Genomic DNA, 18,288 nt, shown 5'->3' with positions numbered 1-18,288 from the left:
AACAAAAATGTCTCTACCATATTTAAATGAAATTTTTAAACAAATGTCTCTACCATATTTAAATGAACTTTTTAAACAAAAATGTCTCTACCATATTTAAATGAACTTTTTAAACAAAAATGTCTCTACCATATTTAAATGAACATTTTAAACAAAAATGCCTACAATATTTAAATGAACTTTTTTAAACAAAAATGTCTCTACCATATTTAAATGAACTTTTTAAACAAAAATGTCTCTACCATATTTAAATGAACATTTTAAACAAAAATGCCTACCATATTTAAATGAACTTTTTTAAACAAAAATGTCTCTACCATATTTAAATGAACTTTTTAAACAAAAATGTCGCTACCATATTAACATTTCTTTAAACAAAAATGTCGCTACCATATTTAAATGAACTTTTTCAGCAAGAATGTTTCGGCAAAATGTTTGAGGACAACTGCCACCTGCTTCATAATAACCACATCACATCTTACAAAGTGGGTGAATTCTGTCCACCAAGACTAGAACCGAGTGGTAACAAAACGCGTCCACTTTTTCCCCTTACTCTTGTCAGACTGTATTAGCACACTACTGGTGGACTACTTGTGGACTAGAAAACAGGAAGACGTCTGTATGTGGTCACTCAATGAACTTCTCTGTCTGTTGTGTCCGTGTCTCTTGATGTGTGGTGTCTTTTCTTTAAGTCTCCTTGAAATCAACAACAATCTTCCAATATGGATCATAAAGCAGTCTGTTATCTGAAGATTATCTTGACTTATCTTTTACAGATGTTCCTTAAACATTATTTTCATTGTGGATATAATCATTCACAGTACCGGTACAATAAATTTAACTTGTATCACTTTTTTGTTATATGGCTGAGGCTTAATACAATGTCACTGGAACCCTGTCCTTCCATTCAAAAGATACACTTGGAAATATAACACAAAAAAGCATGAGAGTGTGTGTTGGTCATAATGACTTTTACACTTGGAAATATAAAACAAAAAAGCATGAGAGTGTGTGTTGGTCATAATGACATAAAAAAAGTTTTTTTTTATTTTTTTATCTTAGTTATATTTTGGTTTAGACCAGCTTATAGTTATTACTATTACATCTTTGTTACCTGATAACATTATTAATTGATTTTAACACTATAATGTACACGTTAAAAAGTATGTCCAACATCAAAGCAATCCTTTCCCAGGATTTTTGTAGAAATTTTAAGACTATATCTTAATCACTGTAATACCCCACCTTATCCTCCAGAGGGTCCTTATATCTTAAGGTCCTTCCCCTATCACTTGGTAGATGTGCATGTTATCAAAGCAATCCTTTCCCAGGATTTTATAGCTATTTTAAGACTTGTATCTTTATTACTGTAATACCCCACCTTATCCTCCAGAGGAGTCCTTCCCCTATTTGCCACCTGGGGATTCACTTGGTAGATGTGCATGTTAAAAAAGCAAGTCAAACATCAAAGCAATCATTTCCCTGGATATTTTGTACATATTGTAAAGACTATATTCTAACCAATGGAATACTCCACCTCATCCTCCAGAGGAGTCCTTCCCCTATCTGCCACCTGGAGACGCACTTGGTAGATGTGCATGTTAAAAACTAAAATGTTAATAGACACACTTGGTAGGAGATGTGCTTGTTAAAAACTAAAATGTTAATAGACACACTTGGCAGGAGATGTGCATGTTAAAAACTAAAATGTTAATAGACACACTTGGTAGGCGATGTGCATGTTAAAAACTAAAATGTTAATAGACACACTTGGTAGGCGATGTGCTTGTTAAAAACTAAAATGTTAATAGACGCACGTGGCAGGAGATGTGCATGTTAAAAACTAAAATGTTAATAGACACACTTGGTAGGAGATGTGCTTGTTAAAAACTAAAATGTTAATAGACACACTTGGCAGGAGATGTGCATGTTAAAAACTAAAATGTTAATAGACACACTTGGTAGGCGATGTGCATGTTAAAAACTAAAATGTTAATAGACACACTTGGTAGGCGATGTGCTTGTTAAAAACTAAAATGTTAATAGACGCACGTGGCAGGAGATGTGCATGTTAAAAACTAAAATGTTAATAGACACACTTGGTAGGAGATGTGCATGTTAAAAACTAAAATGTTAATAGACACACTTGGTAGGCGATGTGCATGTTAAAAACTAAAATGTTAATAGACACACTTGGTAGGCGATGTGCTTGTTAAAAACTAAAATGTTAATAGACGCACGTGGCAGGAGATGTGCTTGTTAAAAACTAAAATGTTAATAGACGCACTTGGCAGGAGATGTGCATGTTAAAAACTAAAATGTTAATAGACACACTTGGTAGGCGATGTGCATGTTAAAAACTAAAATGTTAATAGACACACTTGGTAGGAGATGTGCATGTTAAAAACTAAAATGTTAATAGACTCACTTGGTAGGAGATGTGCATGTTAAAAACTAAAATGTTAATAGACGCACTTGGTAGGAGATGTGCATGTTAAAAACTAAAATGTTAATAGACGCACTTGGTAGGAGATGTGCTTGTTAAAAACTAAAATGTTAATAGACGCACTTGGTAAGCGATTTGCATGTTAAAAACTAAGTCAAACATCGAAGTAATAATGTATAGTCTCCATTTATTGGCAACATTTCCAAAAAAAAAAATACATGAATCTAAAATACAATTTCATCAACATTTCTATTCTAACATTTGGTAGAGTCAGAACATAAATCTTTTGCTAAAGCAATCACATGAAATCACACTTCTTCCATCAACACATTTGAACAACATACCAAGAAATCACAGATGTATACAATTAACTTCTCTAGACAAAAAGGCAATGTGCAACAACAGAATCCCACACGGGAGCCCCACCAGATAGAGCTGCTCAATAAATTATTGTACTATTGTTAACATTTTAATTGACTGGGGATCAGAGACTCCTTTGTACATCTGTGCCTATACAACGACTAAACATAGAATTCAACAGAGAAAACACAAACCAGTTGGGTACAAGAAAAAAGATTATCAAAAAAATTGAAATTTATACGAGATAATGAAACAAAATAGAATAAAATAAGGAGTGTTGATTTTTTAGTTCTCTAGAAGAAAAAAAAATTCACTCTCCACCTTGTCACGAAAAAAATAAAGTCATTAAAAAACAAATTACACTTCTTAGTTGGTGACATAATCCTTTAGTGAAGTTAAGATACAGATAAATCTCAGTAAATGAAGACCTTGTAAAATCTCAATCAGTCCAGCAGATCAACTAGTTGGTATCTCAGGGACACAAAACACTTCAAGCACACGCAGACTGTTTACTGTAAGGGTGAGAATGGTGTGGGGATCAGAATTCTGGACTTCATGTGTCGAATCAGAGGCACTGAAATAGGAAATAAAGGATCCCTATCAATCAATGACTTTTTAGCACAAACTAAGAAATTAAAAAAAAAAATAAGTTCCTAAGTTAACCTACTCAACTCAGTACACCTAATTGCTGACCCCCCCCAACCAAAAAAAAAACTAAATGTGAATATTATGTCCCCTGCCTCCACCAGGTTTTGTAACTCCAACAATGTGTGACTGAATGGCATAATGGATGTCTGTCAAGCATGAAGATAATCCAACGGCCAATGTTAAAGTCTAAAACATGTTGCTTTTCTACTTTCAAAGCTTAAGTATTATGGATATTTTAAACTCTGCTTTTAATGATTTATAAATGGAAATAGAGCGTACTTATTCATTTAAACCTAAGAAATGTTTCAAATGTTGAAGATATTTTACCCTGGTAGCTAGAAATTAGAAGTACAGACCTAAAATTTGAGGAAAAATTCACTTTTCAGTAAGCTGTCTTTAAATAATATTTATATACTTTTAATTCTGGTGGCCATAAAGTGATGCCCTTTAAGTTGTATACTAACCTGTATATGAAACACATTCATCCCATCCAGGCCTGTTCCATGCAGCCTCTCTTGTTTCCTTTCTGGTCTGAAGATCTTTATAAGCTGTTAATTAAACACAACAAAGTTTCATAATTTAAAAAAAAAACAACCCTGTATTAAATAAAATTCAATCAGCAGCTTTTTCTTTTTTTTAGAATAACATAACAACATCATTACATTGCTGCATAATCACATCTTGACATCATTTCAGCACATCATAACATCATCACATTACTACATCATAACATCCCCCCACATCATTACATTACTACATCTCATTGATTACTACATCATAACAAGAATACTTCATAACATTAATACATCACACATCACCATGTCATTAATTACTACATCATAACATCCCCCATACATCTCATTAATCACTACATCATAACATGAACACATCATTAATTACACTACTATTCCAGTGAATCTATAGAAAGGTATTTCAGCATTGCTTAAAAATGTATCCTAAAAATTGACATTCTGAATTTCTACCTTAACCACAGCATGACAACTAGGAAGTTTTTCAGAATGGTTTCAATAGAGAATGCTTATATTTAGGACAAAAATAACCACAATTATGTTTTTTTTTTAATTTTAAGTTTGCTTCATCATGTCCTTATTCTACAGCTATATTCACAACCATACAATAAAATTAGCATTTTATAGATATTTGTCTTAGTCTTCATAGAAATAAAGACTAGAAAAATAAAAATGATAACCACTGCAGAGTTAACAAGAGACTTTAAACTATGAGACTAAAGAGTGATCTAAGTGTTATAGGAAACTCAAAGCAAAGACGCTGGACTAATCTAACAGGCACACACAAACTACACAGTAATTCAATTCCAAATCAATGAGTGAAACACGTATGTCGAAATGGCTCAGAATTCAGACAAAAGTTTAAAAAAAAAAAGGAATCATCTGTCTGAAAGTAAAAGCAGATTAAGAATAGCAACTAGTTTCAAAATTCCATATTTGATCAAGGACAACAACCATTTACCTTTTTAATTTTTAGTTACAATTTTGACTTAGAGAGAGATGGAGAGAGAGGTTTCCCTTTCAGACATTGTGATCTAGGGGGGCAGATAAAGAAAAGCTCATTTGTTTTAGTGGCCAACAGTTAACAGGCTGCCATATGGCCAGCACAAATCTAACTGACTTCTCTGATGCTTCAGATACCCATTAAAATAAATAAATAAATTATAGCTTTTATATAGCACTACTTCCATGCTTATAGAGATGGTATCTGGGAGAAGGTTTTCCGTGCTGCCTTTAGGCGCTCAGTAAACACAACTCTGCTTAAGTCGGGTGTCGAACCTTGAGCTCCCTACATAGGTAGCCAAGTTCAAGCATACGGGGACATCCTAAAACTCTCAAACCAAATCCTAACTTAACTGTATTTGAACTTTGGATCCCTAGGTCCGGAATCCAAGGCCTTTACCAGAGACACCCACAGCACTAGTTTTGACTAAGACCATGAAGTTACTTAGTTTGCTAATCGGTGTTCTGTTTAATCCACATGCAGATGATTCATTTCATTTATTGCCTAAAAGTGAGTTTACCTACCCCATATATGATGTACTGTGTATTGTTCACCTATCTGTGAAAACAATCCAGCAACTGGCTCATTCCTGTCTGTCTTCCTATACTGTAGTCCCTTAATCCTTTGGGAGACAACAAAAAAAACAAAACTCTACCAAATATCAATGCAAGCAAGAGAAAGGGATGAGAGCGGAGCCAGTGTATTATATTTTCAACTAAATGTGTCATTCAGTGGAGGTATCTATGGAACTGTGATTTCCTGATTTTCATTGCATGCAGGAAGAAATGACGTTTTGGTGATAATTTTTTTTCTTCAACACTTCTAAAAAAAAAAAGGTTTGACAGTGGGGTTGACAAGGTTAGGGAGACAAAATGGGAGAGAGAGAGGGGGGGGGGGTCTGGAGAGGGGGCAGGAGATGGTAGGTAAAGGAGAAAGAAAGATAACGGGTGAAGGGTGAAAGATGGGGAAGAACTTCTATGACGAGCTATATATAGCCCAACCTAAACATTGCAAAACCAAAGAGTTCTTGAAAATTTATCAACAAATTAAATTTTGAAAAAAAAATCTAGCAAACTATTTTCAAGTTTTAAATATGTAAAAAAAATATTTTTTTGTGATAAACAGTAATAAAGAAAAAATTGTGCGTCTGTTAAAAAATCTGATGTACTAAGAAAAGATTGCTTTAGTAATTCTTAAGTCAATGTCTGTAGTGCATCATAGTGCAGCACTTCACACACATCATCTTAACATGCTAGCATATGAGATAAAACCAGAAAAAAGTTCATACCAAAAGAAAAACAGCAAACAAAAAATATTAGAGAGCTAGGTCTAGTACATTAATACTAAGAAGAACACTATGTGAGTTATAAAGTCTTTCAGAAGAATGCAAGAGCAAAAGAAAAACTCAGAGCCAGCTGAAGAAGTCTCTAGAGAGCTTGCACATCAAAGTGGCTGGTCCATCGAAGCCCAAGGCAGGCCAGACTTACCCCATATATGTTCACAGCGAGATAAATCCCCAATCTGGCTAAAGAATCCAGCCACTGGTTCATTATTATATAGGCGATACTTTATACCCTTTGCCCTACAAGTATAATAGGAGTCATGATTTTGAGAGCCTACTTTGTGAAAGGAAGGGAAATGATCAATTATAAACTGTTGCTGTTTTTTAAAATATTACAAATCCACATACAGACAGCAATTAAATCCCTTCACAATTTACTTGAATTACTTGAAATTGAAATCTATTTGTAAAATATATATTTAAAAAATACATACAATACAGGAAAAAGCACATTTTGAGACCCCTAAATAAACTAAAAATAGGTCTTTAGCAATGAAAATATTGCTCAAAATATATAAGTAAAAGTAGCCAGGTCCTGCTGGATGACTTCGGTATTTCTCTATATATGTGCTAAACTGTAAATTCCAGAAACGTTAACTTACCAGCAATTACCCCACTCATACATTGTCCCTGGCTGGAAGAAAAAAAAAATTCAATATAGGATACAGATAAAATCTTTAAAGGCTAGATGCTCTGTAATATTAAATTTAATGTTTGGTTTACGACTGTACAAACCTTGAGTGTGTAGGTTCTAAGCTCATAAATATGGCTGGGTTCTCTGGGCTGGATAGGTGGCCAGAAACTAAAAGCTAACAAAATTTGATTACGCCTTGAACGCAACATCATATTTCTTTTCTTACGAAACTCAAGGAAATCCTAGGGGGAATAAAAAAAGAAAGATAAACCCAATTAAAATTCGATTAATCACAATTAGGAATGAAACATTATTTCAGAATAATAATCTTTTATTATTTTTAGTAACAATATTTGAAGTTAATATCCTTCAGATGCGTAACACTTTAAAATAAAATATTATTTATAATAAAAACACATATTTCATAATAATAAAGATATATAATAAAGTAAAAACTGAACAGATTTAAAAATTTAACATTGTAACATAATGTGGGTTAAACTAAGTCAATATAATTTCAGTTGGAACTATTTCAACAAAATGTTTAATTCATTTTTAAAACAAAAATGTTTTCAAAATTAACATAAAATTCTAAACCATCAAATTAAATATTTCTGGAATGGGTCAAAACTTACAGCATCTGTTCTGTAAATAGTATTTGCTTTATTCAAAACTGGATATCCTCCAGAGTAAGACCATAAGTGTACTGAAATAAAATGATTTCATTGTGTCATGCTATGCTACTGAGCAAGATTTTTTTACATCCAAATCCCTAAAAAAAAAACAAAAAAAAAAAAAACAAGCATTAAAAAGAAAACTTAACTCTTTCTCTCCTAACAGACGATACCAACGTTGATTCCACCAGAATGTGGTAAATAATTACGGAGAGAAAGAGTTAAGTTTTCTTTTACAGCCTGACAACTAGGATGGGCTGGACATGACACGTAGTCCACATGCCTTACTATGGCCTCCTTTAACAACTTTTCTATGGGGAGCCTCGTGTTGGAAAGCACTCTCAAGGGGATCAACACAAGAGGTATTAAGATTAAGGCATGTGGAATCGACATCCATGACCAGGAAATGCTTGCCCATGATCACCCCTCATAGAGTGGAGCCATGAATGTCAATGTTTTTAATGTTTTATTCTACAAGGCAAAGAGGCTGGCCAAGAACTGAGATCAATAAGAAAACTAAGAGGAAAAACAGGCAACAGACCCGGAGTGCACTGAATGAGGTCAACTTTTCAAAGCAACGCTCCCTTTAAGTCCATCGGAAAGAGATTGTGCTAATCTTCAGCCTCACATGATAAGTTCTTATGTCATTATGTATCCCAGAAAAACAAGCTAGGATGTATAGATGAGTAAAAGTAAGATTGACATTAGAAATTTTTTAAAGGAGTAGATGAAATATATTCTGACATTGAGACCATGTCTCTCAATGTTGTCTACAAACTCTAGAAAGGACGAGAAGTCATGGGTTCTATCAGGAAATTAAAATGCCCAGATTTATTTTTACAAGATTTAATTTTAAACTAGTGCACACAAAAACTAAAAAAAAATTGCTTAAAAGAAACTTAGAAATATCTAACCTGCTTCATCCTGGTCTCCAATTTCTACAGTAAAACTTCCTACGAGTTCTGCTCCCGTATCTTTTTCTTTCATTAATTGTTGAAATGTTGAACTGGAACAAACAATTGAGAGAAATTAAAGATATAAATGAAAACATTACAATTTTTAATTAAAAAAAAAAAATAATAAAACAAAAAACATATACCAACTAAAATACGAAATGTGAATTATTTAAATATTTTCTGCATTTGTTATCTTCAAGCCATTTCAATTATATGAATTCAAAGGTTCAAAACAACCCAGACTTAATTATTGAGACATAGTAAGATATCCCCTAATAGAATTACTTAAATATCAGCATTATTTGAGATTTAGTGGTCAGTGTCATCCTGTATCTCTCTGTTTTCAAATATAAATTCCTCAAAATATTATTTTTTGAGCTTCTTCTTTTTTTATATGCAACTCCCCGGAGCTAAGCTTTTTGATAAGAAACAAAATTAAGTAAATAAAGTCTCATGGAAGTGATGGTATGAATCTTGTCATTGTTAAAATTTGTTACTTTTTTTTTCAGTGAAAGAAGACTTTTTTTTTTTCGTTGTTTTGTCTTTTTGTTTTGCAACAGTTGAAATTGTCATTTTTTTAATATGTGAAGATTGCCCAGTAGCAAGTGACTGTGGAGAGTGGTGTGTTTTTACTGAGGCCCTATGTTCCACGAGGAAAGCAATGGAAAGATAATGATGAGCCAGTAGTCTATTTTCTGAGGTGTTATGAGGACAGCAATTGGACCACATGATGACCAGCTAACTACTGTACAAAAAAACGCAAACTAAAACTCTATGCCTTTATTACAAGGTCTTCAGGGCTCGCAATGACCTTCCTTCAGGGAACAGTACCAGGAAAAAGAAGTAGAGGAAGACAGAGAAAGCGATGGGAACCTAAAAGAATGAACATGCCATTGAAAGAGGTTCTATCCAAGGCAAAAGACAGGAATGGAGAAAGTTGGTTGACAGATCTTGCATGGTGCCCCAACTGTCCAAGAGATAGGTGATAAGGACAGCAAGCTGGCTGCTTTAATCATTTACATTCTTTAAAGCAACACAATAAACCAAAAGAAAAAGGCAATGCCTACTTACAACTGATTAATATATTCTTCCATGTACTCTGGCTTCACGGCATGAACTGAAACACATAAAACAACAAATAAAACTATTAAATAAGACAATATCTACTAACATTGTTATTGCTAATGGGGCAACTTTAAAGAAATTCTGTAAATAAATGATGCATAGAGAAAACAGCCACCATCAACAAAGACTCAGGAAGTCATGCTGTCAAGTCAAGAAGAGAGATTATATTACTGCTCCACTCAAGAATCATTTCAATGGTTGTATGTATCACTGCTGGACAGCGTGGAGTGATTTTAACTTTAAAACTTCAGTGATGAGCTCTAGACAAATTAATTGTCAAAAAGGTACATTGAAGTGAACTTTCCAAAGAAAATATTTAAATTGAAAATAGAAGAATATTCCCTTACCATTCTTCTTCTATACCCAACCCATGTCTTGAAAAAATACTTAACCCATAACTGCCATTTTGAAAAATACAGGGAATTTGCATATCAAGAGGAATGTAACTCTTAATTTAAAAAAAAAAAAAAGAAAAAAAAAAAGTAATTTTGTAATATGAATATTATAAAAATATAATACAGAACAATAATCAAATAACAACTTTAAATTATAGATAACTAAGTCTAGTTTCAAATAATATATACATTTAAAGCCTTTAAAAAAAGAAAGCAATGTTAAAAAATACTTGATTTCCAGGGAGGGGGCTTATACACTGGGGATGCTGCATTGGGCTAATCCCGTAAATCACACATATCCTACCGCAATAGGTGCAAGTGGGTTAAATACATGAAATAGTATCACAGATACTCATGTTAAAACTCATGGCAGACAAAAAACGTCTTTTATCAATTATATCTAATTATCTCTCTCTTCTAAAAACCAGCTCTTTAGCAAACCTAGTGGGAAGTGGGAATGTGGGCGAGAGGCCAAGTGCGCTTGAACTTGGCTTGGCTACCTAGAAGGGGGCTCGAGGTTCGACACCAGACTCAGGCAGAGTTGTGTTTACTGAGCGCCTAAAGGCAGCAGGGAAAACCAACTCCTAGATACCTCCTCCCCCCCACTGGTCCACAAATGAGATTGGACCAAAAGAGCTCTGTGCAAAAGCATGAAAGTAGCGCCATATAAAAGCTATTATAATAATAATAATAACCTGTCTCTTATTGACCACCAGGTAAGGATTTTACTTTCATGTCACTTGCCTATAAACAAAAAACTTTATTTATATACTTGACGATCAAAACCAGACATTAATGGGGAAGTACTTAGAACAGCCATTTAAAAAAAAAAAAGGTTAACAGTCTTTAGGTGTAATAGTAGTGAAGTGACCTCACTTGTGACAATGTCGTTAGTAAATCATGTTAAGTAAGTTTTAGAATGAAATTAAGGTTTTAAATGAGTTGTGATAAAGAAGGCTGTTGTTATATATACTAATCTTCAAAAGACTACTATCAGTGTAATAGAAGGTGATTTTCCTGCCATACAGGCTCAGCAAACACACAGAGGAGAAGAAGTCAAAGGATCCCAATAGAACTGGGTTGGGCGCACAATCCAAAGAGCAACAGAAAACAATGCAAGACAGGCTCTATGCTGTACACCATAGGGGAAGGGAAAAGATGTGAGGTCAAAGCAAACATGAAGGAGATCGCAAGAGATCAAAATGTCAGGATGGCTAAGGACTTAACTGAAGGGCATTGGCCAGAGTCCGAAGGCAAAGCACTGTTAGGGCACTGTTAAGCTCCAAAGAATCAAAGAGATTAAGTCAAGTCAAGGCTAGCCCTCTGTTTAATGTAAAATAAGACTTACACTGTATTTCATAGACAGTCTCTTTACTTGATAATGCCATCGAGTGAGACTGTTCAGGCTGAGCTGTTTTTCTGAGTCTGCTAAACCATCCTTTACCCCTGTCTTCATCGTCCGAGTCATGGGCTCTAAGTGAAGCTGATGAAGTTTGCAAACCTCGACATCTGAAATAAAACAAAAAATATATTTCTACTTTATGTATTATTATTATTATAGCTTTTATATAGCGCTACTTTCATGCTTATAGCATGCTCAGAGTGCTTTGGTCCAATCTCATTTGTGGACCAGTGGGGGGGGGGGGGGGGGGGTGAGGGGGTATCTAGGAGTTGGTTTTCTGTGCTGCCTTTAGGCGCTCAGTAAACACAACTCTGCCCGAGTCGGGTGTCAAACCCCCTTCTAGGTAGCCAAAACAAGCCAAGTTCAAGCGCACTTAGCCTCTTGACCACGCTTCCCACTGTATTGTAGATCTTATCTAACTCATATCCTAATTGGAGATCAGTAAGCACAAATTCGGCTAGAAATATTTGAACAAGAGATTAACTTTTCATTTGCATCTCTTTGAATGTATATATATAAAATGTCAAATATTTTCATTGTATCACTAAAAGAATTGAAAGTTAGTGAAAGATTTAAAAAAGAAATAATACATGTATAGCAGAAAGGAAGCAATACTTTATAAATGTTTTTTTTTTCTCAATTTTATTATATTTCAGACCATGCGATCTATAGGGTGGATGATGTAAAGGTCATCTGTTTTGATGGCCCATGGCTAGCGGAGGTATCATGTGACCAGTGCAACGACCAACCACCTTTACTTTTCCTAAAATATTGTCAGGTACCCCTTAGACTTGGATGGTATCAGCGACACCCTAAAAATCCCAAAATTCAAAAGCCATTCTTCACCAGGACTCGAGCTTGAGACACCTCAAGTCACTCAGAAATGTCAAACATCAAACATAATTTAACACGCTGTGAGGGCAGCCAATCCCTGAAGATGGTGTTAGAACAAATCTGATAAGACATCCAATATTGATGCATGGTAAATCTTTCAATGCAAGTAAACCAACCTAATTGGTACATGGAACTTAAGGACCCTGCACCAATGCGGTAAACTGGACATAAAATCTGTGGGCAATGAGGAGGCTATGGAAGTCGCTGATGACTGATTTCTGTGGAGACTGCTTGCTGACCTATGTGCCTAATCGGGAGGACCTAAGGCAAGAGGTCTAAGAAAGTATGTTAAAGTATCAAAAGAGTATATTATATTCTAGTTCTAGATCTAGTGTAGAAAAATTGTGTTCTGTTTTAAATGATAGTGAAAAAATAGAGAGCCAGTAGCAGTGAGTAGAGTCTAGTATATTTAGACTTAGAGAATAATTTTAGATTGATACTGATAACCTGAAGTCGCCCTTTTTTGAAAAAAAAATTAATATTCATAATCTGCAGAGTCTAGATCTAAATTTTACTAGATCTATTTTTAGTATAGAACCTTACTACTCTTAACTCTTACTGCTTAACGACACCATCATTTTATCATCATAAGTAAGAATGAGAATCTAACAGCTAAACTAAATCTAGATATATTTAAAATGTGGACAATGTATTTTTAGTTCAGATCTATGCATAAAACTTAAATTATTTTGTTTTGGTCTTAGTTGTTTTTGCAATCTTAAAATGCTAATCTAGACTCTTGTTACACTCTAGTATCTTATCTTTCTCTTAGTTTAAAAAGGTCAAGGTCAGTATGAAGGCTAAGCAAAAACAGTAAACAAACTTTCATAAATGCCTAATTTTTAATAATAATCAAATATTCTGAATGCAATTAAATAAAATATTACTAAATATTCACAGAGAGCTTTAAATAATAACCTTGTCATTAACGATGCAGGTTTATTTAGCGCTGCAAAGGCATTATTTATGTTGAAAGCCCGAACAGATCTGCACAGGGCAGCCATTTCTATGGTTTATTTTTAATCTCGTCGAATTCTTACAAACTACTCTTCAATGCGATAATATTAATAAAAACAGGCAGATTCAATATTGAAGCAATAACATCTTAAGATATTTATATTTATCTATTTAATATATATTTATAAACATTATATCTTCATTTAGTTTGAATATTACTATTTTTTTCATGTTAAGTGGATTTGAGATTATATTATGTACTATATACACTGATCTATATAATTTAGAAAAAGTAAAATGATAAGGTCACAGACGTATATATATATATATATATATTATATATCTTATCTTCTTATCTTATATAATACAGACGTTACTTCAAAAAAGAAGATGATTACGTCCTACGCGTCATGCATTTAGTCATGCATATTAACCAATGACTTAAATTCTGCCAAGTCACTGGTTTTCCTGGCTAGCTCAGGCAACCCATTCCATGCTCTAATAGCACTAGGGAAGAAGGAGTATTTGTACAAATTTGTCCTAGCATATGGGACGAGGAATGTGCCTTTATCTTTGTGTCTTTCAGAGTATTTTATTAAATTTTGTTTTTGTATTTGAAGATTATGGTTCAGTGTTTTATGTATGATTGCTACTTTACTTTTGAGCCTTCTGTCCTGAAGGCTTTCTAAATTTAGTGATTTTACTAAAGGTGTTACTCTAGTCAAATGTGAATATTCGTTTGTTATGAATCTCACTGCTCTATTTTGTGTCTGTTCCAGTTTCTTAATGTTTTCTTGAGTTGAGGGGTCCCAAACGGAGGATGCATATTCTATTATTGGTCTAACCAAGGTTAAGTAACATTTTAGTTTTATGTTCTTATTTGATTTATAGAAATTTCTTTTAATAAATCCTAATGCTTTGTTTGATTTTTTTGTAGTTTCATCAATATGTGGATTCCATGATAGTTTTTCATTTATTATAACACCTAGGTATTTTGCGTTTTTAGTCTGTGATACTGGTTTGCCATGAATAAGATAAGTGGAATTAATTTGTTTTAGTTTTTTTGTTACTCTTAACAACTGACATTTTTCTGGGTGGAAAGACATGCTCCAATTTGATTCCCATTTCTGTAATTCATCTAATTCTCTTTGTAAAATATCTGTGTCTTGTGTTGTTTTTATTGTTCTATATATTATGCAATCGTCTGCAAATAATCTGACTTTTGTTCCTGAACTAATGCAATTTGGTAAATCATTTATGTAAATTAAAAATAGTAGTGGACCCAAGACTGTACCTTGAGGTACACCTGAGTTTACTGTTATCGGTGTTGATTTAGAGCCATTTATTATTACAGTTTGTTCTCTCCCTATCAGAAAGTCTTTAATCCACTGATGCAGTGGACCATTAATGCCGAAATATTTTAATTTTTTAAGCAAATTATGGTGGTGAACTTTGTCAAAAGCCTTAGAAAAATCTAGTAAGATAGCATCTATTTGTTCACTATTATCTAAACCTTTTGAAAAATCATCAATTAGTCCTATTAGTTGTGTTTCACATGATCTATATTTCCTAAAGCCATGTTGGTATGGTGTGAGGACATTATGTTTGTCTAAGTGGTTTATGATGTTGCTACATAGGCTATTATGTGTTCTAGGATTTTACATGTGATGCTGGTAAGTGATACTGGTCTGTAGTTCCCTGGGTCAGATTTTTCTCCTTTTTTAAATAGGGGGGTGACATTAGCTTCTTTCCAGTCCTTTGGTATTCTGCCCTGGTTAAGTGAAGCCTGAAAGAGTATTTTGAACACTGGGGCTAGCTCATTACTTAGTTCTTTGAGTAATCTAGCTGGAATACCATCAGGTCCAGAAGCTTTATTTGGTTTGGTGTTGGCTAATAGTTTTTGAATTCCATTTTCTTGTACTACTATATCTTCTATGTTGTCTACTTGGTTCAAATTCAGTAATATGTCTTTGTCTCCTGGGGTTGAGAATGCTGATGCAAAGTATTTGTTTAGAATGTTTGCTTTAGTTTCATTATCATTATGTATTATGTTATGTTCATCTTTTAATGGCGCTACGCCTGTTGTTTCCATTTTCTTAGACTTAATGTATGACCATAGGTTTTTGTTGTTATCTTTAGATATTACATTGTTTATGTATTCACTCTGCAACTGTCTGCTTACTTTTTGGGTTAAGTGTTTAATTTTTATATACTTTATATTATATATATATATATAATATGATCCCTCGCTACTTCAGGGTTTATCGTTGGCGGATTCAAGTTGAAACTTTGCAAAATTTCTCATTATCACTAGCAACACACGAATCAACACCTTTTATTCTTTTTTTTTTTAATGATACTTGTTTTTACATTTATTTTTGCAACTGAGAAAAGTTTCCGAGAAAGTTTAAGCAAAACTTTTAAACTGCATCGTCCTAGGTACAGTGGCGTAGCAAGGTGCCCGTGGGCCCGGGTTCAAGAATATGTTGAACTTGGTGCCCCCCCCCAACCCCCCTAGGACAAATTTAGTGTGTTGCAAAGAAATCGAGTAGCCTGTATGTATCGGTACATTTACCAAAAGACATTTCAATGCAAGTAGTGTACCTTGTTTTGTTTTTTTTTTTGTTTCTTTTTTTTTTTTGCTTTTTTTTTAAGTAATAATGTCATATTGCGCTTGATTCAATTATTACTTCTTATAGGTAGTAGTGTCTTATTGGAAGCACCACCAATATATTTTAAAGATAAATCGTGATTTTTCCTTACTTGGACTATTTGCTGCTGACTTTTGGTTCTCACACATATGAAAACCCATAAATGGCTCCAGATTTGAGGCATAGCCCTTGGCTTCAGAATCAGACTGATGCGCTTCTTTTTCATAGCCACATTTTCGTATGCTTGCGAATCTTGGACGCTAAATGCAGATCTTGCCAGGAGGATCCTAGCAAGGGAATTGAGAATCTATAGAAGGATCCTATGTATAGCCCACAAAAAACCGCACCACAATTGTAGAGATTAGAGGCAGGATCACAACGTTAACGGGCCCGGGGCCCACGGTGACCCGCTAAGTTAAGTCCAAAAACGCAAACTGAAACTTTAATCCTTAAAGTGCTGAGCAGTTTCTCAGTGAGTGCAAACAAAATGGAATTACAAATCTGATGTTTAGAGGCTTAACTAAAATGCGAGTTTTAAGGGTTAAGGCTACATCACAAGGTCCTCATGGCTCGGGCAAAGAAGAGATAGAGAAAGCAATGGGAAGACGATATAAAAGAAAGGACGGCCCTGCAATTGAAAGAGATTCTATTTAAGGCAAAGACAGAGAGGAATGGAGAAAGACAGTAGACAGATCATGTGTGATGACCCCTCAACTCAAGAAAACATTAAGAAACTGGAACAGACACAAAATAGAGCAGTGAGATTCATAACAAACGAATTTCGAATGCCTTCAGGACAGAAGACTCAAAAGGGAAGTAGCGATTATACATAAAACACTGAACCATAATCTTCAAATACAAAAACAAAATTTGATAAAAATACTCAGAAAGACACAAAGATAAAGGCACATTCCTCGTTCCATATGCTAGGACAAATTTGTACAAATGCTCCTTCTTCTCTAGTGCTATTATAGCATGGAATGGGTTGCCTAAGCCAGCCAGGAAAACCAGTGACTTGGCAGAATTTAAGTCATTGGTTAATATGCATGACTGAATGCATGACGCGTAGGACGTAATTATCTTCTATTTTGAAATAACGTCTGTATTATATCAGATAAGATAAGATGCCCCAAAACTGAAATAGATTTAGGGATAGGTGAAGGAGAAGTAGCTCTCCTATTGCTATTTCTTTGGGTATTCCGCATCAAAGTAACGCTAATTTGAGATGTCTTGACAGCTGTCAAAATAATAAACATGACGCATATTGCATCTTCTTTAGTACTTACCCAATTGTAAAAAATCTCCTCACGAATAATACAGATTATTATTATTATTTTATCATTAAGCATTTCAACCAATACAGGAAACATCTAAGACTTCTTGAGCGCTTCTACCAAAGATGCTAGCGCTCCACCATGGACATACGGTGGCAAGACCGCACTACAAACAGCGATGTCCTTGCGAACGCCGGTATGGACAGTATAGTGGGACTTCTTATGGTCCGACAGTTACGCTGGGTAGGGCACGTATCCCGTATGGGAGACGAACGTATGCCAAAGGCAGTCTTTTTTTGGTGAGCTAAAAGGTGGTCCACGTAACAGAGGCGTCCCACTGAAACGCTTCAAAGACCAGCTTAGGCGCCAACTTTCCTTGGCTGACATAGAAGAGAGCACCTGGTTGCATGCGGCCGCAGAACGAGACAGCTGGAGGTTACACATTTGAAACCAAAAGAAAATCTGCTGCCGAGGACAAACGCAGACGACAAAAAGAAAATCTAAGTCGACCACCTGCGGACCATGGTTATGCTTGCCCTGGATGTGGAAAAATATGTAGGTCACAGCTGGGGCTGCGAAACCACGGGAAATACTGCATTCCTCACTAATCTTCGAAATCGTAAGACAAGCCTTATCATTAAGCCTTTCAAACATGATCAATGTCTTCTCTCTATTTCCTACGTCACCAGTGACTTTTGGTTCTGCTTTGAATGTTTACTTAACAATGGGTGACATTTAAGAAAAAAAAGTTTGAACAAAATATTTTTCTTTTGAGACACGATGGTCTATCATCGAGCACGTGATGTTAATCCGTTACTACGGCAACATGGTTAGCAGGTATGTTGCGTGGCTAAGCACAACGACCAGCCGTCTTCTTCTTCGGCTAAGACCAGGGATGATTTCTGAGACATTAGGTCAGACCTCAAATCAGATTTAACACATGGAGCGCGTAAGACGTGATTATCTTTTGAAGGAACATCTGTGATTTATAAGATAA

The 18,288-nt window shown here is 34.6% G+C and overlaps 1 protein-coding gene across 2 annotated transcripts; it reads right to left on the bottom strand.

Moving 5' to 3' along the window:
• Nucleotides 1-2,613: 2,613 nt before the first annotated feature.
• Nucleotides 2,614-13,472, bottom strand: LOC106071148 (protein NipSnap-like). Of its 2 annotated transcripts, none has more exons than XM_056006634.1 (10): nucleotides 13,328-13,472; nucleotides 11,462-11,622; nucleotides 9,665-9,710; nucleotides 8,552-8,643; nucleotides 7,599-7,669; nucleotides 7,065-7,205; nucleotides 6,932-6,963; nucleotides 6,475-6,569; nucleotides 3,919-4,002; nucleotides 2,614-3,380 (listed from the first exon to the last, which is right to left on the bottom strand). In XM_056006634.1, the coding sequence occupies exons 1-10, from the start codon at nucleotides 13,411-13,413 to the stop codon at nucleotides 3,316-3,318; spliced, it is 873 nt and encodes a 290-aa protein (XP_055862609.1). In that variant the 5' UTR covers nucleotides 13,414-13,472; the 3' UTR covers nucleotides 2,614-3,315. The 2 variants fall into 2 exon arrangements, with proteins under 2 accessions (XP_055862609.1, XP_055862608.1); XM_056006633.1 differs by lacking the exon at nucleotides 6,475-6,569 and adding an exon at nucleotides 5,512-5,609.
• Nucleotides 13,473-18,288: the final 4,816 nt, after the last annotated feature.

The sequence above is a fragment of the Biomphalaria glabrata genome, chromosome 12 (genome assembly GCF_947242115.1).
Source record: "Biomphalaria glabrata chromosome 12, xgBioGlab47.1, whole genome shotgun sequence".
In the NCBI taxonomy this organism is placed as follows: Eukaryota; Metazoa; Mollusca; class Gastropoda; family Planorbidae; genus Biomphalaria; species Biomphalaria glabrata.
The sequence above is the reverse complement of the archived record's forward strand: the minus strand, read 5'-3'. Positions and strand labels throughout refer to the sequence as shown.

Bases quoted from the DNA above. Each gene is read 5' to 3' on its own strand.
- LOC106071148 (XM_056006633.1), bottom strand. From the start codon at position 13,413: ATGGCTGCCCTGTGCAGATCTGTTCGGGCTTTCAACATAAATAATGCC. The intron at 9,711-11,461 runs GTAAGTCTTATT...TATGTGTTTCAG, and splicing joins GACTGTCTATGAAATACAGT to TTCATGCCGTGAAGCCAGAG. The intron at 5,610-6,931 runs GTAAGTTAACGT...TGTCTCCCAAAG, and splicing joins TATGAGTGGGGTAATTGCTG to GATTAAGGGACTACAGTATA.